Source organism: Leopardus geoffroyi, chromosome D3 (genome assembly GCF_018350155.1).
Source record: "Leopardus geoffroyi isolate Oge1 chromosome D3, O.geoffroyi_Oge1_pat1.0, whole genome shotgun sequence".
In the NCBI taxonomy this organism is placed as follows: domain Eukaryota; kingdom Metazoa; phylum Chordata; class Mammalia; order Carnivora; family Felidae; genus Leopardus; species Leopardus geoffroyi.
Window position 1 is genome coordinate 38,130,917 of NC_059339.1, and position 24,072 is coordinate 38,154,988.

Sequence of the window (24,072 nt, forward strand, 5' to 3'; positions counted from 1 at the left end):
TGAATAAACATTAAAAAAAAAGCTTTTAAAAAAAGAACTTCCAGAAAAACGCTTTTGCTAGAACTTACTTCTTTTCTGGAAGTTTTAGGCACAGGATAAGTAAGCTTTGCTTCTCTCCCAGATTTAGAATCCTAAAATGACTTTGGCTAAACTACAAAGTTCCATGTGTCTCCATTTCTTCTTCTTTTCTTTCTTTTCTGTTTTTGTGAGCGGGGCCGGGGGCACGAGGTGGTTAAAAACCTTTTTGTTTTGAAATAATTACCAATTCACAGGAAGTTGCAAAGGAATATATAGACAGCAGGTCCTATGAACCCTTCACCCAGCTTCTCCCAATGTTTACAATCGCATCATTATATCACAATATCAAAACAAGGAAACTAACATTGGGACAATCCACAGAGCTTACTCGAAGTTTACCAGTTCTCTATGTACTTATTTGTGCATGTGTGTGTGTGTGTATCTGTATACAATCCTATCACATGTGTAGCTTCATGGAACCACCACCACAATTAACATGCTTAACCATCACCAGGAAGTTACTTGGGGCAACTGCTTTATGGCCATACCCACCCTCACTCCACTCCATCTCTGACCCGTGGAAATCACCAATCTGTTCTCCATTTCTATAATTATGTCCATTTCTTCATTTGTAAATGGTCTTGCCATCTCGTATCTTGTGGTTAGTTCGACATTTCCTTCACCAGAGCTGTTCTTATTAATATTTTCTTGTTTACTATATATAATTATAAAAAGTATTCACGGTCACTTTGAACATGAGTGGCAAAAATAAATAAATAAATAAATAAATAAATAAATAAATAAAACATGCAAAGAAAAGAAATGAAAAAAGATATCACCTCTGGAATCCCATCACTCAAAAGATAAGTGCCATGCAATTTTAACATGTTTTTCTTCACTCTCCTAGATTCTGGCTTCATCAGATGGAAAACTAAAGTTCTCAGAAGTCGGGGCTTGTCTGAGGCAGCATTGTTAATGTAGAATTTCCTTTCCATTTTGTATGAATTAAGGAATGCATTTGGACTCACCGTATAAAAAACCCAACCAATAATGCCCTGATCATATCGGGGGGCGGGGGTTGTTTCTCACATACAAGACAGCGGCAGGGTAGGAATGAGGCACTAGCTTAGGGATGCACCAGGGACGCAGGCTCTTTGTGTCCCACTGTCCTGAGCAAGTTGGATATCATCCCCAAGCTTGTAAGTACCCTTTAATCAATAACATTCAAAGTTTTCTCACTAACCATCCTTTGTAGACTTCTGCTCAAATCAAGTAGGCCAGAACTGGGTTACACAGCTACTTCGGGCTGCAAAGCAGGGCAGGACGAATATCTGTTTTCCCCGCGTCTAGAGAAAACAGCAAGGAGAAGGAGGTTAGTGTCCACTTTCAGGCAGCTAAACAGCAGTATCTGTCACCTTTCATCAAACTCCAAAATCATTTGCATTTGAACTTTAAATACATGTTTCCATGTGCGTAAAAAAAAATTCTGGTCTGCCGTTTTCACTTTCCATATATTTCATGTCAAAATCTCATGCAGTTACTGTACAGCAGGGGTCAGCAAACTATGACATGCATGCAGGGTAAAGCCGTCCCACCTACTGCCTGCTTTTCCCAGCAAAGTCTCACCGAAGTACAGCTACGCTCATTCATTTCCACACCGCCTATGGCTGCTTTCGCCCTAGAAGGGCAAGCTTTAGTACTCTTACAGAGACCAACCACATGGCTGGCAAGGCCTGACATGGTTATTATCTGGCCCTTGACAGAAAAAGTTTGCCTACCCTAACTCCACAGCACCTTTAATGAATGCTGATTTTCAATGCAGTGGATGGATAGCCCCGAAGTTATCAAACCAGTTCTCTACCTTTCAATATTGACATTGTGCTACTTTCCACTAATGCAGAGAAAGCAGCGAGGGACATCCAAGCACATAATTTTGCAAAACTCCTATTTCTTATTGTCATAGGAAGAGAGAAAGTATGATGTAGGAGTTAACAGCATCTTCTCTGGAGCTTGACTGCTGTGTGCAGATCCTGGGTTTACCTATCATTAGCTGTGTGACCTTGAGTCTACAGGACTTAACCTTTATGAACCTCGGTTTTCTCACTTGCAAAACCTATCTTGGAACTCTTGTGACGATTATATGAGTTAATATGTGCCTGGTGCTTAGAAAAATGTCTGTACATACTAAGTGCTGCGTTTATTAGTTAATATTTTTGTTGACGTTAATTTTTTGTCCTTAGTATCATTAGTAGTCATGGGTTAAATCCCTAACAGTGGAATTGCCCGAAGAGCAGGCAGATTTTAAAACTTGTACAAGTTTGGAAGGAAATACGTTTTCCTATTTCTGAGCAACAGTACGTATTACCTTTTGGAAAGAAGAGTTTTTTTGTTGCTTTGTTTTGCCATATTGAGAGATGTTTAATTGTATTGAAATGCAACTGTTATTCTTAAATTTGTTATTCTTTCATTATCAGTGAAATTAATCGATTTTTGCCTATTTGACATTTGAATTTCTTATTTTGTGATTTGTCTTTGTTTTTTCTCCTTTACCCATTATTTCTAATTAAGATCTTGTTTAGGTATTGGAAAAATTTTTTATACATTAAGGATATCAACTCTTTGGTACCTAGACTTTTCAATTATTCCTTATTTTGTCTTTGTTTTTGAATTTTCTTTTTGATATTCATTAACTAAAATATTAAACTATAAGCAGTACAAACTATCAATTTTTTTTCTTTATGATGTTAGTCTTTAATTCCTGATTGGAAAGCTTCTTACTATCCTGGGATCCAATATGTATTCACTCACATTTTCTTTAATTTTTTAACAGTCTAATTTTTTGACTTTTAAATGTTTAATTCACCTGGAATTCATTCTGGAATATAGTGAAAAGCAGCAACCTAACTTTTTTTTTTTAACTGAATATCAAACTTCACAGGATTTGTTTAAAATCTTGGCCTGCTGACAAGAAGTATCACCTTTCACGTATGTTAAATCTCTTTGATTGATTTACCCATGTATGTATGTATATACACATATACATATGTATATGTGTATATACATATACATATGTATATGTATATGTGTATATACATATACATATGTATATGTGTATATACATATACATATATATGTATATATATTCTCTATTAATTAATAGAACTTTAATAATTTAATTATAACTTTATAATATATTTGTGTCTGTGTAGTTATTTTTTCTTCACCAATTTTTTAACTTTTTTATTTTCAAATAGTCATAGATTCACAAGAAGTTGCAAAGATAGTAGACAGAGGTTCCCATGTACCTTTCACCCAGTGTTTCCCAGCAGTTACATCTTACATGGCTATAGTACAAGATCAAAACCAGGAAACTGACGTTGGTACAATGCGTGTATGTAATTCTATGCCATTTTATCACATGTTTACATGCCTATAATCACCTCTGATGTGCAGATTTCTGCAACTACCACCGCAATCAAATTGAAAAGCGATTCTATCACCACGGTCATCTCCCCTGTTCTACTGCTTTATAGTTATATCCCAGCTCCTTCCCTCCCCACTAGCCTGACCCCTGACTACCATCTCTAACTTCTGAAAACCAGCAATCTGTCCTCCATGTCTATAATTTTGACATTTAGGGAATGTTATAGAGATAGAATTATACTGTATGAACCCTTTGAGACTGGCTTTTTTTTTTTTCTTCACTCAGCCCAATGCACTTGAGATTTATCCACATTGTTGCATCTATCATTAGTTTGTTTTCTTTTATGGTTGAGTTGTCTTCCGTTGTAGGATGTACCACAGTTTAACTATTCATTTATTGAGGGACATTTTGGTTGTTTCCAAATTTTGGCTATTACATGTAAAGCTATGAACCATCGTGTACAGGATTTTGTGTCAATATAAGTTTTCATTTCTCCGGGATAAATGCCCAGACGTGTGAATGCTAGGTCATATAGCAAGGCTATGTTAATTTTTCTTAAAAGCAGCTAAATTATCCTAAGAGTGACTATACCATTTACATACCCAGCTGCAATGCATGAGAGACGCTGTGTCTCCTCCATGTCAGAAGCATGTGGTATTGTGATTTTTTTTTTTAATTTCAGCTGTTTTAGGAGAAATGTAGTGAATGCTCATCATAATCTTAATTTGCATTTTCCTATTGGTTAGTGTTGTTGAACATCTTTTCTTGGGTTTGTCATCCATACATCCTCTTTAGTGAAATGTCGGTTTATGTCTGTTGCCCATTTTCTTTCTCTTTTTCTTTTCTATTTGAGAGGGAGAGAGAGAGCACGCAAGCTGGGGAGAAGGGCAGAGGGACAGAGAGAGAGAATCGCAAGCAGGCTCCATGTTCAGCACAGAGCATGATGCAGGGTTTGATCTCATGACCCCGAGATCGTGACCTGAGCTAAAATCAAGAGTCTGACGCTCAACCGACTGAGCCACCCAGGCGCCCCTATTGCCCGTTTTCTGATTGGATTTTTTTTTTTAAGTGTTGAGTATGTAAAGTTCTTCATGCATCATAGATAGGAGTCTTTTGTCTGGACATGTGATTTATGTGATTTACAAATATTTTATCCCAGCCTGTAGTGTATCTTTTCATCTTCTTAATGAGTCAGTCTTGCACAGAGAAAAAAATATATACTGATTTTGATGAGGTCAAGTGTATGGATTTTTTTCTTTTTATTTATTTATTATTATTATTATTTTTTATGTTTATTTTTGAGACAGAGAGAGACAGAGCACGAATGGGGGAGGGTCAGAGAGAGGGAGACACAGAATCCAAAACAGGCTCCAGGCTCCGAGCTGTCAGCACAGAGCCCGACGCGGGGCTGAACCCATGGACGGCAAGATCATGACCTGAGCCGAAGTCGGACGCTTAACCGACTGAGCCACCCAGGCGCCCCTGGATTTTTTTCTTGTAAGGATTGTGTGTGTTCAAGAACTCTTCACCAGGTCCAAATCTGGTCCACAGAGTTTTCCTCATGTTTTCTTCTAAACATTTTTATAATTTTACAATTCACTTTACCATCTACTATATCCTAGGTTACATCTTATGTATGGAGTGAAGTTCTGATCCAGGTTTATTTGCTTATTATCAATATAAACTCATAAGCTCTTATTTACATAACATATTCCTCATCCCTTTTTCGGTGTACTGTTCAGTATTTTTTTTTTTTTTTTTAGCATATTTACTGAGTTGTGCGGTCATCACCACAGGCTCGTTTTAGAACATATTTCACCCCCAAAAGCAACCTTGTACACATTTACACCTCGGCCCCAGCCCTAGACAACCACAACTGTACTTTCTGGTTCTCCGGATTTATCTTCTCTAGGTTTTTCATACAAATGGAATGGAAGATTCAAATATGTGATCTTTTCCCCCTGGTTTCTTTCATGGAGTATAGTGTTTTCTAGATCATCCATGTTGCAGCAGCACTTTATTCCTTTTCACTGCTCACCAGTATTTCTTTGTATGGGTGCAAATTTTGGTTATCCCTTCACAAGCTGATGGGCATTGAGCTGTTTCCACTTTTTAGCCGTGATGAATAGCGCTGCTAGAAATGTTCGTGTACAAGTTCTTTAAAATATTTTTTAAGTTTCTTTCCTTATTTTGGGAGAGAGAGAGAGAGCGCGCGAGCACACGCAGGGGGAGGGGAAGAGAAAGAAGGAGAAAGAGAATCCCAAGCAGGCAACTCGCTGTCCATGCAGAGCCTGATGTGGGGCTCAAACTCACAAACCATGAGATCATGACCTGAGACAAAATCAAAGAGTTGGATGCTTAACCAACTGAGCCATCCAGGCGTCCCTCGTTTACAAGTTTTATGCGGAAATATATTTTCACGTCCCTTGGGTAAATCTCTAGAATAATTGTGGATATGGTCAGGTTTGTACTGGAATTGTTTTAAGCTAAGGGAATGATTCGCATCTTTGCAATATTCAGTCTTTACATCCAGAAAGATGGTGTGTTACTTCATTTATTCAAATGTCAGAACCTCCTTCCAATTCTTCCACTTATGTAGGCCCCTCGACTAATGGAATGCTGTACAATACTTCTAATTAATTTTTGTAGACCTCCCTTTTGCCCACAAATCCATTCACTGTCTTGTACATGGAAGGTGCTTGCCAGGCGCTTGCCAGGCACTTTCTTTGGTGTTCAGGACGCAGCAGCAAAAAGATCAAGTAGCGGCTCTCATTGAGCGTACTTTCTAGTCAAACAAAGGGACAACTTGCCTGAAATCCTACAATAGCTGGCAGAATGGCAGCACAAGTTAGCATAGTTAGTGAGCAAGACTGGGAAGTGGGGGACTTAGTGTTCCAGGCAGAGTCTGGGGCCATCTTTCCAATCCAGAAGGCCTCTGAGATGCAAATGACCCACAGTTTTTAGACTAACCCACCCCTGAGATTTTGTCCCAAACTGTCAGGCTTACAGCGCTAGGAAGAAGGCCTGTCAGGAAGAATGGGTAAGTGCAGTCTTTGCTGGTTGTAGGGCAGGAGATCAGGACTCTCAGATATCAAATGACCTGTGACATAGCCAATGGGACATGCATTCACAATCTCATCAGTGTGAAGGATCCTGTAATCCCTGTAAATTCCTAAGGTGTATTATTTACATTATGCTGGCTATTGGCCCAAGGGATTGACAGCAAAACTCTAAAGAAATGTTGGGCTGTTTGGAGGGAGTGAGAAATGTGATAGGAATAAACATCCCTCTCTGAGCATGAGTTTGGAGAGAGAAATATCCCAAGCAGGAGAGAAGAGAGATGGCAGTGGCTACTTGTAGAAGACAAGGCGTGGGTTGCCTCCGTGGCTCAGGCAGTTGAGCACACAACTTTGGCTCAGGTCATGATCTCATAGTTCCTGAGGTCAAGCCCCGCGTTGGGTTCTCTGCTGTCAGTGCAGAGCCTACTTCAGATCCTCTGTCCCCTCTCTCTCTGCCCCTCTCCCACTCATTCTCTCCCTCCCTCTCTGTCTTCCCTCCCCCTCAAAAATAAATAAAACATGAAGAAGAAGAAGGAGAAGGAGAAGGTGGTGGTGGTGGTTGGCGGGATCTCTGAGCCCTGCTGAGCAGATGACGAGGAAAGCCCAGAGAGGCTGTATAGATGAGGAAGGGCCTCCAGCAAAGGGAGAAGAGGCACTTCCTTCCAGAGGCACAGGGCTCATGCCCCTTTCGCCTGAAAATCCGAGGAGACTCAGGGTGGAAGCAGGACCCACCTGGAAAACCGCCAAGAGGATTTTGCAAACGGCTAGTCCATCACCATCAACCTCATACAGAGACGCTGTGATGAGAAAGTGTTAAATAATCTGCACGATGAACACTTCTGATGTGACACTCAGGATGGAAATGCAGAGGGGTGTTTGAATTCAACGTGAGTTTATTAGCTGAATTACGGAGAGAAATATTGCATGAAATGTTTCTTCAAAAACGGACTCAGGGGCGCCTGGGTGGCGCAGTCGGTTGAGCGTCCGACTTTGGCCAGGTCACGATCTCGCGGTCCGTGAGTTCGAGCCCCGCGTCAGGCTCTGGGCTGATGGCTCAGAGCCTGGAGCCTGTTTCCGATTCTGTGTCTCCCTCTCTCTCTGCCCCTCCCCCATTCATGCTCTGTCTCTCTCTGTCCCAAAAATAAATAAACGTTGAAAAAAAAATTTTTTTTAAAAAAATAAAAAAAACAAAAACGGACTCAAAGTGGGTTGAACTCTTGCTCTGTCTTAAAACAATATAGGTCTCTAGGTACTGATCCCTCTGAGAATAGTGAAGTTCTGAATACAAATAACCAGAGGAGAAATTCCCCTGGTGATCCTGAACCTTCTGTGAGTTCACTAATGATCAGGAGAAGGGAGTAAACAGTACCCTAACTAGGGCTGAGACAAGCGAAGGAAGTATTATAGACACCCATAAGGATAGAGCATGATAGCAGAAGATTTGCTTGGATAAGGAAAATGTGCTAGGGTGAAAAATACGAGGTTCAACTGGGGAAAAGTGCCAGCTAATACCTCTGGGGCATTGTCCAGAGAAACAAGGTAGTTAATGAGCTAGAGAAACCTGAAAAGCAGTGTTGCTGAAAGAGGCCAGAACAGAGAGAGAATAAGCAGGTAGGTGTTTGCTGTGTGATCCTGAAGGTCAACATGTTAAGTGGCAAAAGCAAAAATAAGAGCCAAAGACAAAGATCCTGGGTTGGCCAACCATGACGATAGCTAAGAGCATCTCTGAAAAATTATATTCTTGAAGAATACTGGTCCATAACTAGGTCAAGTTGTCCCCTGGCTCAAATAAACGAGTGTGTTCTTTTCCAGTTTTTAGGATGTTATCACACAAGCGTTCCTAGTTTCAAGGTTTTCTTCCCTAAGAAATTCCTGAAAATATTTGCTGCTTGCTATATTTCTATGTGAGAATCTATGTTAGAGGATTTGTGATGCAGTCCAAAATCATCTTTATTTTAAGTTCGGTATCTCAAAATGTTCCCAAGAAGAGCTCTGAGATTTTCAAATATGCCACCTCCTGAAGAAGTTTGCGAGTCACTAATCCAAGTGAGGCAGAGTGCAGAGCAGTAGAAAGCCAAACTCAATAGCTTCTCAATGTTTTGGGACATTTTAACGTTACTGTTTTGTACAAAATGATGTTTCTGGTTACACAAGAGAAGTAGAAAGCACAGTGGCCTATTGACATTACGTAAAGGACCTGTCTCCAATTTCTATGGCCTTAAGCAAGAATATGAGGGATCGGAAGACAAGAAGGAATCTTTCAAAGCCATCTAGTACTCCCTTCAAATCACATCATTCAATACCAACTATTCAACATTATGCATCATTTAAATAGCACATTAATATGTATTGTGTCCAAGAGGTTATGCAACATGCCCTTGAGATTTTTATGGCTGCACACACAAAGAGGGAATCAAATTATCTAGTTGACTTTCTACATCCTTTGTATAAATAGGACATTCTCAGTCTCCACCTCACCTTGCGAGGTGAAGCATCACCCAGGAAAAGAGGATGGTAATTACCATTTTGCGGTGGTTTAGAAGCCATCTTGCTCAGAGCTGGCAGACTACAGAGACTTTTGATGTCTCCACATGCCAGTGGAGACGGGCCCAGATAATCAGAGAGCTGGTTCCATTGATGAAGTCCTGGAGCCTTTTAACTTCCTCCCAGCTGAGAAGCAGTGCTCTCGCCCCCCACCCCCCCAACCACTGCCCCTCCCCAGTGCCCTCTGCATTAGCAGACACCCTGCAGAAATTCCCTCAGGGCTTACAGAAGGACCTGGCAGATTGTCTCTGAAATCTAAGACTTCTCAAGTAAGCCATTAAATATACGTTCTAATGTGCGGGCTCTTAGAGTGATGGCTGCAAATTACCGTCTCTTCTAATTCCCCTCCCTTGGGTCAGATGCTCAGTCTTCATCATAATATATTTATCTCTGTAAATGGGAAAAACATAATTTCATGGGGGGGGTGTAGGGGGGAAATGGAGCTTTAACACTGATTGATATCAAAATTTTCTATCATTTCGTTAATATTAATGTCATCAAAGCCAGAAGTTTTAAGTGATTGGGAGGAATTTAAAGGAAATGTGTGACAAAGCCTTCTCACTTTTGTGAGGTGAATATATTAAGCTCTTATACAATTTGCTGTAAGTACTCAGAACTCCACCCACCTTTCTGTAGCCAAACCCTGATCTTTGGAGAAAGCAGCTTTGGAAAATAATAAACATCAGGTATATTCTGAAACATTATCTCTGCTTTTTCTACGTATCATTTTCCAACATACCATACCAATATTTCACCTCTGTAAAAAGCTGTGTAATCAGTTTACTGTGCCTGTCAAGAAGTGATGTTGGCATCTTTCTTGACAGAAAAATATTTGTGATGCTTTCCTAAGGTAATGATACTTCAATCTTCTTCAGTATAAAGAAGCCAGTTTAGAGAGTTATCAGTAAGACTTTACAGAAATTCAAAACTAAATTTAGTGTAAAAACTGTTGCATGATTTTCACCATCAGACAGAAAACTTACATTAAGGTTCTTTTGAGCTCATTTTAATCATTGAACATGTCTTTTGTGGTTCTCGTAAGATCAGGAAAGTTCCATCAGGTACAAATATGCTATTAGTGCCGATTTACTGGTTTTATGTATTTAGACATATGTTTGCTTTGTGATGGTAACCTGGGTGATTCGGTTTTCTCTTTTGCTATGACTCTTAATACCTCGAAGAACAAAAATGCATTGTAGATGTTACGATGAGGTCATCTGAAAGATATGTGTCATAAAAAAAAATAATCGAGTGGCACCCTCTTCAGATGTGAGATTTAATTCTCCATGTAGCCCTCTGACTCCTAAGGATCTTGAGCCCCGACCATTAAGATTCCATGTTCAGTAACTCAGCGGTGGGGATGCCAGAGCCTTATGAGGCTCAGAGAGGCCCGCTACCCAAATTCCTAATAGTGGAGCACATTATTGGACTCACGCAATGGTCACAACGGCATGGCTGGGGGACTGAGGAAACCCACGCTTACTTCAAAACATAATTACCTAGGAGCTCAGAAGGGAAGGGGGTGGGGCACCTGGGTGGCTCAGTCGGTTGAGCATCCGACTTCGACTCAGGTCATGATCTCACACTCATGGGCCCAAGCCCTGTGATGACAGCTCAGAGCCTGGAGCCTTGCTTCGGATTCTGTGTCCCCCCCCCATCTCTCTGCCCCTCCCCCACTCTCTCTCTCTCTCTCTCTCTCTCAAAATAAATAAACATAATAATGAAAAAAAATTTTTTAAAGAAGGGAAGGGGCTGACAGAGTGGAGGCCAGAAAGCCACTGCCGTGTAGAATACAAAGCAATTTGAGAAAATCTCCCTGTCTCTTGTGGATCTGACCCAAACTTCATAGGTAGCCTTTACCCTCCGTCGCATCTCCAGTACCCAGCTCAGTACCCGACACATGATAAGGACTCTGTAACTATTCACCGTTACCATCACGACCGCTAACATCTGAATACAGCAGCACAAGCCTGGCTGCCTGTATCCCAAGAAAGCCCTACAGTGGCGGCTCCAAAATTTCGGCACAGAATATGCTTAGGGACAGTCATAGGCTGTGACGAGGAACACTGAGGTAGCAAGTACTCTTATTTTGCTTCTACACGTTCACTTAGGGGCACTTTCTGGGGTAGCAGAGGTAATGGGATCAGAGCACCTCTTCCTCACAACTACTCGTCTAAAGTGCCACCGATGATCTCGTCTCTTGCTCACAGCTACCTGAAAAGAGAGGAGTTATAAATCACCCTTTACAGACAATACAATTACATCCAGACACTTAAGTAACTTGCTCGATATCACATGGCCAGAGGGGGCCAAGTTACTCGAGTAGCAACAGGTAATCCAAAAACAGAGTAATTTGGCCTTTTACAAAGCTGGATCCAGGGCTCAAATCCACCAAAGTGATTTCTTAGACAGATGCATACACCTGAAATGTGATGGAGTCTAATTTCCTCTTCAGTGTGAGCTAAAACACCATGCTGGCTGCCCTACGGTAAGAAATGCATATCTGGCCACAGATGTTATACACCTCTGGGTTCATTATTTGAAAATATCAGTTAAAAGCAAAATTCTCTCTGTGTCACTCACGTATGCACACACACGGGCAAAGATGGGGATCTGGTCCCTCATCCCTAAAGTGGGAGGTCTGGACCAGAGCAGGGTCTCGCAAAGTTTGATGTGCGTAGGAAATCATCTGGGCATCTTGTGAAAACGCACATTCTGATTCAGTAGGTTTGAGACGGAGCCCAAGATTTTGCCATTTCTAGCAAGCAAGGTGCTGCTGCTACCGCTCCACAGATGATACACGGAAGAGGCCCCTTCCTGTTCCAAGTGTCTTGGCATGTCTACCAATGGCCTCTCGGCCCCTACTCCCTGGTCCCGGCACCTATCAGAGGGATCATGTCCATTACTGCTCCCCTGCCCAGCTGCAAGCCTTCACTCCACTTACCCACTTATCCAAATCTCTTCCAGGCCTGGGGTGGGCTCCACATCCGTGAGGTACTCCTTAACTCCTTTTTTTCTCCCCAGTGGTCATTTTCTTCTAAAGACCCCAGCATTAGAGGTTTACTCTCTTGCCTTGCATTGGTCACTAACGATTTCTGGATGAGATCTAACTAAATTATAGGCTAGTAAGGACACGTCCCTTCATTGTTTTCTCTCAGTAAGAATCCTTTCAAATGGTCACCTTTTTTTTCAGTGCTAGTTCTCCGTACACATGTCATTCCTTGGTGGCCTTCCCTGAATGCCCAATCTAAATTACTATACATCTCAACCATGATCTCGCGGTCCAGGGGTTTGAGCCCTGCATTCAGCTCTGTGCTGACAGCTCAGAGCCTGGAGCCTGCTTCAGATTCTGTGTCTCCCCTTCTCTGCCTGCCACCCACCCCCCCACCCCACCAAGTCACGCACTCTCTCTCTCTCTCTCTCAAAAACAAACATTAACATTTTTTTTTAATTAAAAAACAAACAAACAGAAAATGCTTTGTGGATCCATCAGAGACCTGTCACCGGAGCACTAATCTTGGGACTCTCGCGTGTCTTTATTCTTGAAAACCACTTCCTTGTCTGTGTTCCTTCTTTCCTGCTGGGTACTCACAGCAGCGCACATCACAACTAATTCTGAAAGGAGACCAGACATGTGAGCTCCTATCAGTTTCCAGTAAGTTTCCAGCAGGACAAATCTCTTCTCTCACAGAGCTTGTAGATTCTAAGAAGTAACAGGAGAGACATACCTGTGGACATTTAGGATCCGTTTGGGGAACACAGGGCAAATTTAGATGTCATCTTTCCTTGGCTTCTCCACTGACAGAGCCCTCTCTGTAAAGCCCTTTCCTAGCTCAGCTTTGATCTGCTCTCAGGCCTGCCAACACACCCGTTTCTCATCTCAGACCTCAATTATTTTATAAGACATACAATCTGGCTTTGATAGCGTACACGGAAAACGGTAGAAAACGCAGGCTGCAGGGGGAAATCTGAATGTGCAAAAATGAACCCACTTATTAGAGAAAACCTCCCCAGTTGGTCTCTAATCAAGAGCTTAGTGATTTGTAACGTTAAGAATGAATGAAGCCGAAGGCAGAAGCGAAGGCTGCTATTGCCATATGCCATCTATCTGCAGCGGAGGTAGAGACCCCGTCTCCTGTGTGCTAAGGAATGCTCTGTAGACTTTTCCTGATCATCATTTCCTTTCCTCTGTAGTGAAAGCTTTTGGGCTTGAACTCTTTGACACCCTTCAGACACACAAGAAATAGGCTTGATCGTGACCTTGACACTAGCATGAGTTTACCTGTTTGCAGACTGAAGTTCTAGAAAGTGGCACTGAGTTCAGTCTCTCGGGGGTTCATCTATGGGACTCGGAGGTGGAGGCAGGCACCCGTCCCTCCCCCAGGGCAGTGTTGCATGGGGAAGGGCTAGAAACGCCAACCGCGGAGCCTCTAACTGTGAGAAAACCCAAGAGCCAGGGCCGCCTGGCTGTGGAAATGCTGCTCTTGCTCCCTCCAGGGTCTGCTCAAGCTTTTTCTGCCTCTTCTGTTCCCAAGGAACTCTAACGAGGCCTTAATGTACTGTCGCATTTCACATTTTCTATCAGGCTCGTTTATCTTTTACACACGCCATGAAAAAAACCTGTGAGGCTACCAAGGTATGTTGTGTTGAAGTTGCAGATAGAAGGCAGGCGGCCCGGTATGTTGTGTTGGAGTTCCAGATAGAAGGCAGGCGGGCCCAGGGTGCCTGGGAGGCGCAGTCAGTTAAATGTCCGCCTCTTGGTGTTGGCTCAGGTCGTGGTCTCACGGTGCTGTGAGTTCAAGCCCCGCACTGGGCTCCACACTGTCAACCTGCTTGGGATCCTCTCTTTCCCTCTCTCTCTCTCTCTCTCTCTCTCTCTCTCTCAAAATAAATAAATAAACTTAAAAGGCAGGAGGCCCAGTTACATCTGAATTTCAGATAAACAACAAATCATTTTCAGGTTTATGCCCCCAGCAATATTTTTATTTGCTAAATCTATTGCTTAGCTTATCGCTTTCTTTTTTCACGCTTTAGTCTGTCATGTTGTCTCTTACTGGCAGGTGTACGAGGAGGGTGAAGGAGCAAGAAGGAAAGAGGAGGAATTTTCTGCCTTGTGTCCAGCCTTGGGATCACAGGTTCCTTCTTCTGCTTTCGAGATGCCAGAAGAGGGCTTGAGAGGCCTTCCTGTGATATCCTCAAACCTTCAGGCCAAAGAATGTTCTCTTGGTCGTGTTTTCACAGACTTCGAATTTGACTGTAGAGTGGTGTGAGTTTGAAAGCTGGGTTCTCCAGCAAAGTGAAATTAAAGGGTCCCGGTGAACCGCAAAGCAAGGAAAGCAGCCACAGAGAAAGGGTCTCCGTTCTCCTGGACACAGCAGGCTTTCGTGAGTGACACTGGTCCCATGCCACACGGATGCCACAGTTCACACTCGGCAGCTGATTGTGTAACTCCGTTCCGTGGAGGTTAAGTGCAGATACGGTCCCATGTGGATCCTGGCGAATAGGAACAGAATGGGAGAGTGAGGAAAACAAACTGGGAGAAGACGTTAGGACTAACAAGGTTGAAAGCTAAATTTAATGAGTGTTTACCGCGTGCTAGGCATTAATTTACAGGAACTAAACTTGTTGATTCCTCACGATAATGCTGTGAGGTAGGTGTTGGTGTCATTATCCCCATTACAAATGAGGAAACTGAGGCAGCCGAGATCAGGTCATTTACTTACTTAAATGAAGTAGCTGATTAGGGGAGGATACAAACTGGTTCCAGAACCCACTACACCAAACTACCTCAATCTCCTTCCTCAGCCTGAGCCATCTGTGACAGCAGGGCATGCGGAAAGGTCCCAGTTGCTGAGCTGTCGACACAAGCAAACCTGTTCCCCCTGCAAGCTTCCGGAGACCAAGAGGGGCCTGTGTGGACCCCTGGCCGGGCATCTTCTCCACTGAGCAGCCCCGGGAGCCCAGATAGGGAAGCCAGGCCAGGCTGATGAAATGATCAGGGGAAGCAAATGGGTTGTGAATAAATGATGAAACTGAAAGAATTACATAAGGATTGTTTTTAAGAAAGAACAAGACCAAATGACAGGTTTCAGGTCAGAGTTTAATCCAACTAAACGAAGCTCATCTGTTTCCTCTTCTTTTTTTTTTTTTTTTCCCAAGGCCTTCATTGCCCTCTTGCTACAACATGTTTCAAATATTGTCCTGAGCTCCGAGTTCTTGAGAAGCCAAGGAATGACCACGATTAGGTAGCCTTAGCCTGATAGTCCTTAGCAGGGTGACAGGGGTACCCCACAATCCCAGAAATCATCTCTACTGAAATGGCCAGTGAACTTAGGGAGAAAATAACTCCAGAAGGGCCAAGATCATCACTGTTGCTTTAAAAATAACTCTACGTAACTCAGAAACCCCTAGGAATGTATGCTGATACCATATTATTACAGAGGTTAAAGGACCCTGCTGGAAACAGATGGGATCTATCTGATTTCCTCTGATGCCCTGAGCTAACAACAGAGAAAATTACTGAAGGTGGTAACGCGCGGGTTAAATCGAACAGCGCGAAGTTCCAAAGAACTCGGTCTGGAAGGACGCCTCTGAGTAAGAAGTCATAAATCTTAATGCAGTCAGCAACATAGCTAGAAAAACTAGCTATGTCCAAGGCCTGTCCGTCTAGAAAAGGATTCTTCTCCAGATCACTCAAATGAGTCTTCAAGGTACAAATGATGGCTATAATATACGCAGAAATTAGAAACTGTTAATGACTGAATCCCTCTGAACTCCTAATGAAGTTCTGCAATATTATCCTCTGTATACAGCTTAGTGAACGGAGGCCCACAAAGGATAGGAGTCACCACCCGTGGTCCCCTGGCAGCCAGCTGTGTAATAAAATGAGATCTCAGATCCTGTCTTTGTACAAAACACCAGCTTATTATTGACATTCAGGAAATCTGGAAGCTTGGGGCCCAAAACCCTTTAAAGATGACAAGCTAGACTTAGTTATTTCTCCCTTGCAGTGATTTCTCTAAAGGGAAACAATCCAGTATGGAATTAAAACTCTCCCTTTATATGGCTTGTTTTCTAGCATTCAAAATCTGAGCAGGAACAGAGAGGTGGAAAGAGGTGTGCTGGGAACACTTTGATCGTCATCCAGATGCATTATTTGCTTGGAAAGGGTATCAGAGGTCACCTTTCAAACAGGCAGGTGCAGGGTTTCCTTTAAGGAAACACTTCTCCTTCAGCCCGGCCATCACTCCACAATCTCCACCTCGTATAACATGGTCCACATTTATATCATTGAATCTGTAAGTGTTAGTGTCCTTAGTGTTCTTTTGGGAAAGTGTCTGCTTGAGCTTTAAACACAAGTGAATGCTGTGTATGTGAGGAGGAACAATCTTGCCACCGGAACTGTGGCCAGCAAAGCCCTCCTGTGTGGGTTCTGTGGATCCTTAAACAGCAAAACTCAGTATATCCAATACCCACTCAAAACCACCATCATCACAAGATTTCTGTCTGGACCCCAAAGTTCAGACCGCCCTTGTCTGTCGTCTGCTCTTCTCTTCCTTTCTTCCTGAATCCTGGCTGCCTCACTTCAATAGATAATTAAAATCTTTCTTACTTTCTCAATACTCCGTGGGGAAATTCCACTTTGAAATTCTCTTTTCCCTGTCATTTTTACTTTACAGTTGGGAGGACAGGGATGAGCTAGGAAACAGGATCTCTCTCTCCCTCTCGCATTTTTAAAATGACGTAGAGAGTTTGGACATCCTCCCTACCCCCATCTCCCCTCTTTGATCCTAACCCTGATTCCTGGAGAATTATAGTTTTCCTTTTAATGCTTGCTGATTACCGCACGGGGTGGGAGCAGGACCGGCTGCCCAAGGAAGCGCCCCGGAGAGCCGATTCTAATCTCCGCGAAGCCCCAGCTGCCCCGCGTCGGGGGGGGGGGGGGGGGGGGGGGGAGGGGGACGCCGAGGTCCCCAGGAGGCCGGTCACAAAGCCCGGTTCTGCCGGAGCGCGAGAGCAGCAGACACTGGCTGCCCCGGGCCCGCGGTGCGCCCAGCGCGGCGGGGGCGGCTCCACTCCGCCGGCCCGAGTTCGCTGGGGGACAACTTACTGTGCTCGCTGTGCGTCCACACTGCAAACTCCCAAGCGGGAGGGGGAGAAACAGCCAAGGCTGTGTCGTGTCCGAGAGTAGAGGCAACAAAAGAGGAAAGGGGAGAGGGAGGAAAGGAGGGAGGGCGGGCGGGCTGGAGACGCGGGCACTGCCCCCTCTCCACCCAGAGCGCCCCTCGGATGCTGATGGGGAGACCCTCCAGGAGAGACGGCCCTTTCTTGGGGCCCCCGCCGGCCCGCTGCTCAGACAGGTAGTTGGAGGGAAAAGAACAAAGCTCCCAGGGCAGGCGGGCGACGGTCCCGGGGCGCCCCGGGGGCGGAGAAGGCAGAGGCCGAGGCGCCGCGCGCCCCGCGATCCCAGCCGGCGCCCCCCGCCTCCCACCCCGTGCCCGGGGCCCCTCGCCGGCCCCCCATCCGCCTCCCCTCGCGCCTCCGGTCCTCCGGGAAGCGCTTCCCCCGAAGGCACCGGCGGCCGGCTGCGGAGGAAGTGGGGGGAGCGCAAGGAGGGCGGCGCGGCGAGAGGGGGGGGGCAGCGCCGGGGAGGAGGCGGGGGGCGGGGCGGGGGGCGGGTGCGCCCCCGAGCAGCGGAGTCGGGCCGGGTACCGACTGCCATCCTGCCGCAATTTCCCTGTGTCATGGCTCCGGTCTCTTAGCAACAGCCACCAGTCCGGCCGCCCCGAGCAGCGCCAGCCGCCGCCGCCGCCGCCGCCGCGGGCTCAACTCCACCCGGAGGAGCCCGGCGCGCCGCAGCCACACAAAAGAGGCGCTGGGGCCGGCCCCGGAGCGCCGCGGCGGGGCTCGCCGAGAGGCGCAGGAGGAGCGGCGGCGGGGAGCACGGCTCCGAGGCAGGATGCGGGCTGCGGAGGACCTGACACTTCTTGGAAACTCTTGGAAATGGCTCCCGCCACGGCAGCGGGGGGAGCTGCGAACCTGGGGCGGACGCTCGCCCCCGCTGGGCTGCTGAGCCGCGCTCGGCTGGAGGGCCCCGAGGCGCTGTGCCTGCGCCCCGCCGTCGGCTCGGGCTGAAAAAGTTTCTCCATGGTTCCTTTGTGTCGCCCGAGCGCCCGTTCGCCGGCCCTGAGCTGCCCCAGCCTTCCCGGGTAAGTGAGCGATATTGTTTGCTTTTAGTGCTGCCATTTTGAGCAATTCCGTGAGTCCTCAGCCCCCGAGCCGCCCCTCCCCTCCCCTGCGGCCCCAAGCCCCGGTCCCCGGGCTGCTGCTGTTCGGGGAGAGTCGTTTTCCTAGGCGGGCTGCACGGGATGCGCTGCCCAGAAAAAGCGAGCTCGGGATTGCCCTCACTTCGCTCCTGCCTCTGTTCTTTCCAGAGGCGGACTCCCAGCTGCTGCACTCATGTGACTCCAACAGAAATAAGCAGACCCAAAAGCAGGGCAAGGGGTTCGCTGTCCAGCCAATTAGGGAGTGGGGGTCGAGGACCTGGATTGAGTCCCGGGCAGGGCAGGGCGCTCCCAGCCTGTGGGCTGGGAGTCTCAGACGCCGAGTGGAGCTTAATCCATCATGAGCAGAGAAACTTGAATGTCTCTCTTGGAAGCAGTTGTATTTTTAGACATCCCTCCTTTGCTTTCCCCCATGCTCCATTCCTTAACCACGGAAAGACCAGCACCAGGCAGTAAATTGCGAGGGCAGCCAACCTCGACTGCCAAGTTTGTTTCCCTTCATTATGTATGAAGAAAAGCCTCAAAGGTGGGTCTTCCTTGCCATCTGACTTTTGTCAGTATTTCACGTCAGATGGCAATACATTACAATGGAGTTCAGCTTTCATCAGAGCTGAAGGAATAAGAAACTAGGGAGTTAATTACTAGCTATTAAACTAATTTTAAAGATCTGTAAACGATTGTTGAAATCCATTCCAATTTTCCTTACATTCTGTCTACCCAAAGCCAAAGCCGCCTTATTGGGGAGAAAAACATGTGGATACCTTCTTTCCCAAAGATGCTCAGCATTCTGGTGCACCTTAGCAATGCCCAACAAAACGTTAGCCCTTCTCTCCTCTTGGAGAGCCACTGTGCCAACTGAGTCTAGGTTTGTTTCTAAAATGTCTGGCTGCTAAAACCTTAAAATAACTGCAGATCTCCAGATTATTGCATTAAAGATGCTGTAGTCTAGGGATCACTTAAAACAGCAGTCTCTATGTTACAACTACACAATAAATGTGCTTATTTTGGGGGATGACAGATGAACAGTAGCTACTCTTTTTTTTTTTTTTTTACAATCTGTTTGTACTTACTGGTGCAGCCTCTTTTTAAAACAAAATTGTAAAGGCTTATAGATGTATTCTCTAAGAACCCCTCTAACCTACCTAGTATTTCTCTTTAGTGAAAACCAACTAAGTTCCAAGGAGACATTGATTTGCAAACATTGCAAAGAGCTGATTACCATTTGCTTTTCCACCAGTGGAGAAAAGATTCTGCCTATGTTGATGTAATGGAGGGGATCAAGGGCCAAAGCTCTTTACCCAGGCACCAATTAAAAGCAAAATTCTTCCTAAGTAATCCCACATATTCAAAGGGTAATTTATTCGAAAACATGAATTATTTCATAAAGGGCAAAATACCAAAAGGCTTGTGAGTGGTATCTGAGCCTTTCAAATTCATACAATGCCCTTAATTTTAGCATCTCTATTATAGGAGAGAACACAACCAATGGAACAGAAAATGTTTTACTCTGGGGATCCAGCAGGATTGAAATTTTTAGAAGCTCACAGATATCTGCAAAGACACATCTGTGCATTTACCTACCTGGGCTTTATTATATTAAACAACCAACCTTTCTATAGGATAGTCCATGGATCCTTGCCGCCCTCCCTTCCTAAACACGACCTCATGAGAGAAAGATGAAGACAACAGCTCTCACTTGGGGAGAGGTCATTCTACAAATCATCATTATTATGTAGACTGCTGCACCTAATTAATTGCCTATTCATTTGAATATTGGGAATCTGAAGAGTGCTGTTGGCACATTAATAAGGGGTCAGAAAGCTATTATGGCAGCGTGGCTATTTTTTTTTTTTTTCTTTTTAAGATTGTAATTTTCCCACAGGAGGAAAAAAAAAAAGGTCTTTCTCTTAGAGATTCTAGGGGACTTCTTAAATTCCCTGATGAGGTTTAGCACATGATACCTTTAAGGGAGTTCCTCTGAGGGAGGAGAGGAGGCCAGAAGGAAGAGCTCAGTTACATAACCAGTTACCTAAAACTAAATATTCCACCCCAAGAAGCTGTCCAGATGTTGCAAAAAAAGTGATGAGGAAAAGGCTGCTTGTCTTTAGCTGTAGGAACATCAAGAGGTGGGAGACAACTTTGGAAAGGGATTTATTATCAGAGGATTGACGTAGTTCTGGTGTTCTCCCCGAAATGAACTCTCCATTAATTATCTGCAGTATATAAGCCGTCTGCCTGCCAGTATGTGACCTTTCGTTTTCATCCAGTGATGAAAATTGCTTTTGTCATTATAAAACAGTAACTTTTGTGACTGTTTTAGTGACTTTGAGCTAAACATTGACAAATTCCTCTGCTTAGAGACTTGAACCTCCTGAACTGCTCCCTTGGGCAATCTTCTATTCCCACAGGACAAAGGGAAAGGCTTTTGCCACGAAAGTCCTCAACCACCTCTTTGAGCCCCCACATTTAGTTTCTACTAATGGTCAGCCCTCCCTTCAGCTGCCAGCTGGGAGGGTTTGAAATGAGCCTTGCTGGAATATCACCTACAGAGTGTGTGGGATGAGGGAGGGGGAAGAAAGAAGGCGTTCTCTCAAATTGTTTTATCACCTCCTATCAGTGATTGCAACAGCGTTTCTCGGCCCTAATCCATCTACCCCACCCCCTGGCCTCTACATTCGGCACTCCAGTTAGTGGGTAGCCCTGGGCTGGGGGGGGGGGGGGTACACATGTGGCGAGACCTGGGAGCGGGACAGTCGCAGCGCGTGGGATGTTGCTGCAGCCAAGCCTATACCCTCTGACTGTCTTCCTCTGCTTTGCAGCAGGAGGAGGTGGCCGAGCAGCTAGTGGGCAGTTGGCGCCCCCCACTACTCAAGCCTCCGCCCCAGAAACTAGCCGCGCACCGCACCGGCTCACCATGATTGCCACCGGTGGCCTACTGAGGATTTCCGCCAGAAAGCAGGATCCCCTCCGGCCCCCAAGCCAGGTCCCCAAACGCAAGCGGAAAGCCAAGAAAAGGCGCAAGAACGACGTGGTGGTGGTGAAAGGCAAGCTAAAGCTGTGCTCCATCTCGGGGCTCATTGCCCTCTGCGGGATCCTGGTGCTGCTGGTGGGCATAGCCATGGCGGTGGTGGGCTACTGGCCCAAGGCCAACGGGGCCAATAGGGAAGGGGGTAAGCAGCTGCCGCCCGCAGGCAGCGGCCACCGCGTCCCGACCACGGCCAGTAGCAGCAGCAGTGGGAGCAAAAACCGGTCCAGGAGCCACCTGGGGACTCCAGGGGGTGTCAACTCCAGTTCGGTGGGTGCGCCCCGAAGCACCCCTCCAGCGCGGTCAGGCTCCCCTTCGTCCTCCTCCACGTCCGTGGGTTTCTTCTTCCGCATCTTCTCCGGATACCTGCACTCCGACAAGCTCAAGGTCTTCGGGCCCCTCATCATGGGCATAGGTATCTTCCTCTTCATCTGCGCCAACGCCGTGCTCCACGAGAACCGAGACAAGAAGACCAAGATCATCAACCTGCGGGACCTCTACTCCACCGTCATCGACGTGCACAGCCTCCGCGCTAAAGACCTAGCGGCCGCCGCGGCTGCGGCCGCCGCCGCCGCCTCCTCGTCCTCCGCCCCCACCTCGGCGACCCCCGGAACCGCGCCGCTCAATGGCTTCCTCAGCTACGTGCAGTCGCGGGGCCTGGAGCTGAAGCCCGGGAGCTGCGGCGGCGGCTCAGGGGACGCCTTCGGGGCGGCGGCGTTGCTGGCCAGGGGCTCGTGGCCTCACCCCGCGGCGCTAGGCGGGGGCGGTGGCGGGGCCAAGGAAGCCGCGTCCCCGCCGGACCTGGCCTCGTCTCCGCGCTGCCCGCGGGAGACCCCGAGCCTGACGGAGGCCGTGTACAGCATCTACCGCGAGCGCTCGGGCGTGGCTGGCCGTCGCCGGGCCGCCGCCGCTGCCGCCGCCGCTGTGGCCGCTGCCGCCGCCGCCACCGCGGCCGCCAGCAGCGGCGGCAGCCCGGCGCCCTGCAGCCCACCCGAGAGCTGGGGGCGCCAGAGCACCGCCAGCTCCCTCGTGGGCTCTTCGCTGAGCGCCTTCGCGTTACTACCCTTGCAAGGGGACCGCGACGGGGATGGGGACGGGGACGCGGAGGGCTTGAGCTGCAGCTGGCAGAGGCCGCCTGGGGAACGCGGCTCCCGGGAGATCCCAAGGGGCGAGCTCGACCTGAGCTTGACCGACCTCCGCGGCGCCCCGGGCTGCTCGCGTTGGGCGCCCAGCGAGCTGGAGGAGCCCGAGGGCGCGGCGGCGGCGGCGGCGCGCACCGCCAGGGGGCAGGGTGGCCGCCTGCCCAGGACCGGCAGGTACGCCGCCCTGCGGCGCCGCAGCACTAGCGGGCTCCCGGACTACCGGGCGCCGCCGTCCCCCGAGCCCCCACCCTCCCCGCGCAGCGCGGAGCTGGACTCGAGCCTTCTGGCCCAAGCTGCCTCCTCCTCCCCGCCCCTGCGGCTGGAGGACTCGCCCCCCGCCAGGCCGGACTCGCCGAGCTCCCAGTCGGACGACCCTTCCTGCTGCAATAAGGGCTACAGCCCCCTGCGGGAGGCTGGCACCTCTTTGGAGTCAGTTGTGCAAGCAGTAGCCAGTAAAAGTCCAGACTGCGAGGCCGCCACGGCCCCGGGTGCGGAGCCGAGCCCCCCGGAGGATCCCAGCCAAGGGCCACCTAAGGCCCAGCCACCTCAGCCGGTGCAGAGGCAGTTTACAAACAAGGAGAAACTCTTTATGATTTCCCGGTCTCGTGCCATAGGGGTAGAGGATGGAGAGCTGGAAAGTACTGGCATTTAGGGCAAGAGGGAGCAAGGGGGCGGGGGGGGGGGGGGGGGGAAGGAGTGAGAAAACTGGGGAAATGCCCACTTCAATCGGCGAATTTAACATTTCCCTCTTTCCCTGTGGACTCATCCGAGGAAATCGTCCAATACCCAAAGAGCTGCAGAATGTTATCCTTGAATTGCGTTCACAAGATTCCTGTAGATAACTCCAAGCAAAATTTTTTTTTAAAGCCAGCTAGTCTTTTATGTCCGATGGTGATTGTACGTTCCATGAAAACCAAATGTATTAAAAAGTCAGCAATCTAGTTCATTAGATAAAATTCTCTTAATTTTCTTAGGATCAAAATAATATATTTTTGACAGTAACTGTGCACTTTACTCCAACTTCCCACCCCCCCCCCTCCCCCTTCATTTCCCTAACCCTGTACTCTGCTGCTGGTTTTGTCCATAGCTGCTTGTGAATGACAAGCTTTCTTTCTCTTATGCTTTTGTGGAGCATGGAAGGGGTTGTCTGCAGTTCTTTTAGAACTGGCCTTACTAGAGGAAGTCAAAGCCAGAAGCAGGAGTATGTCAGGAAAGAGCACTTTCCTTGCCCTACCCCACACTGCTCCAATAGCCCAAAGGCCTCTTTATTTTTTAAAAGGGTATTTACATTTTGCTACTAGGGTATCTGATGGAGAAGGGGAGGGGCAGCATCTAGATGGACTGTTACATTCCTAAATTCACTCTACCAAGTACACGATACTTTCTTGAGTATTATCACACGTGTATTGCAAATAGCGTTATTAAAAATCTTTTTTTAATAAAAGAAGTTTCCAAACAAACAGTTAACCATAATATTGCCTCCTTTTGCCTTGGAACTAATGCTTCTAACACATTAAACATTTAACAGTTCAGCTGGTAAAATCTAAAATATTTTGCTATGACACTGTAATATGAT

The 24,072-nt window shown here is 46.9% G+C and overlaps 1 protein-coding gene and 2 long non-coding RNA genes across 3 annotated transcripts; 1 reads left to right on the forward strand and 2 right to left on the reverse strand.

Moving 5' to 3' along the window:
• Positions 1 to 12,472: 12,472 nt before the first annotated feature.
• LOC123588154 lies at positions 12,473 to 13,715 on the reverse strand. Its single transcript, XR_006707735.1, has 2 exons — positions 13,328 to 13,715; positions 12,473 to 12,660 (listed from the first exon to the last, which is right to left on the reverse strand). It is a non-coding gene; the product is annotated as an uncharacterized LOC123588154 (long non-coding RNA).
• Positions 13,716 to 14,006: 291 nt separating this feature from the next.
• LOC123588156 lies at positions 14,007 to 17,149 on the reverse strand. Its single transcript, XR_006707736.1, has 2 exons — positions 14,769 to 17,149; positions 14,007 to 14,538 (listed from the first exon to the last, which is right to left on the reverse strand). It is a non-coding gene; the product is annotated as an uncharacterized LOC123588156 (long non-coding RNA).
• A 634-nt stretch (positions 17,150 to 17,783) lies between these two features.
• On the forward strand, positions 17,784 to 23,969 carry TMEM200C (transmembrane protein 200C). Its single transcript, XM_045458493.1, has 2 exons — positions 17,784 to 18,254; positions 21,149 to 23,969. The coding sequence occupies exon 2, from the start codon at positions 21,244 to 21,246 to the stop codon at positions 23,146 to 23,148; it is 1,905 nt and encodes a 634-aa protein (XP_045314449.1). The 5' UTR covers positions 17,784 to 18,254; positions 21,149 to 21,243; the 3' UTR covers positions 23,149 to 23,969.
• The last annotated feature ends 103 nt before the right edge of the window (positions 23,970 to 24,072 follow it).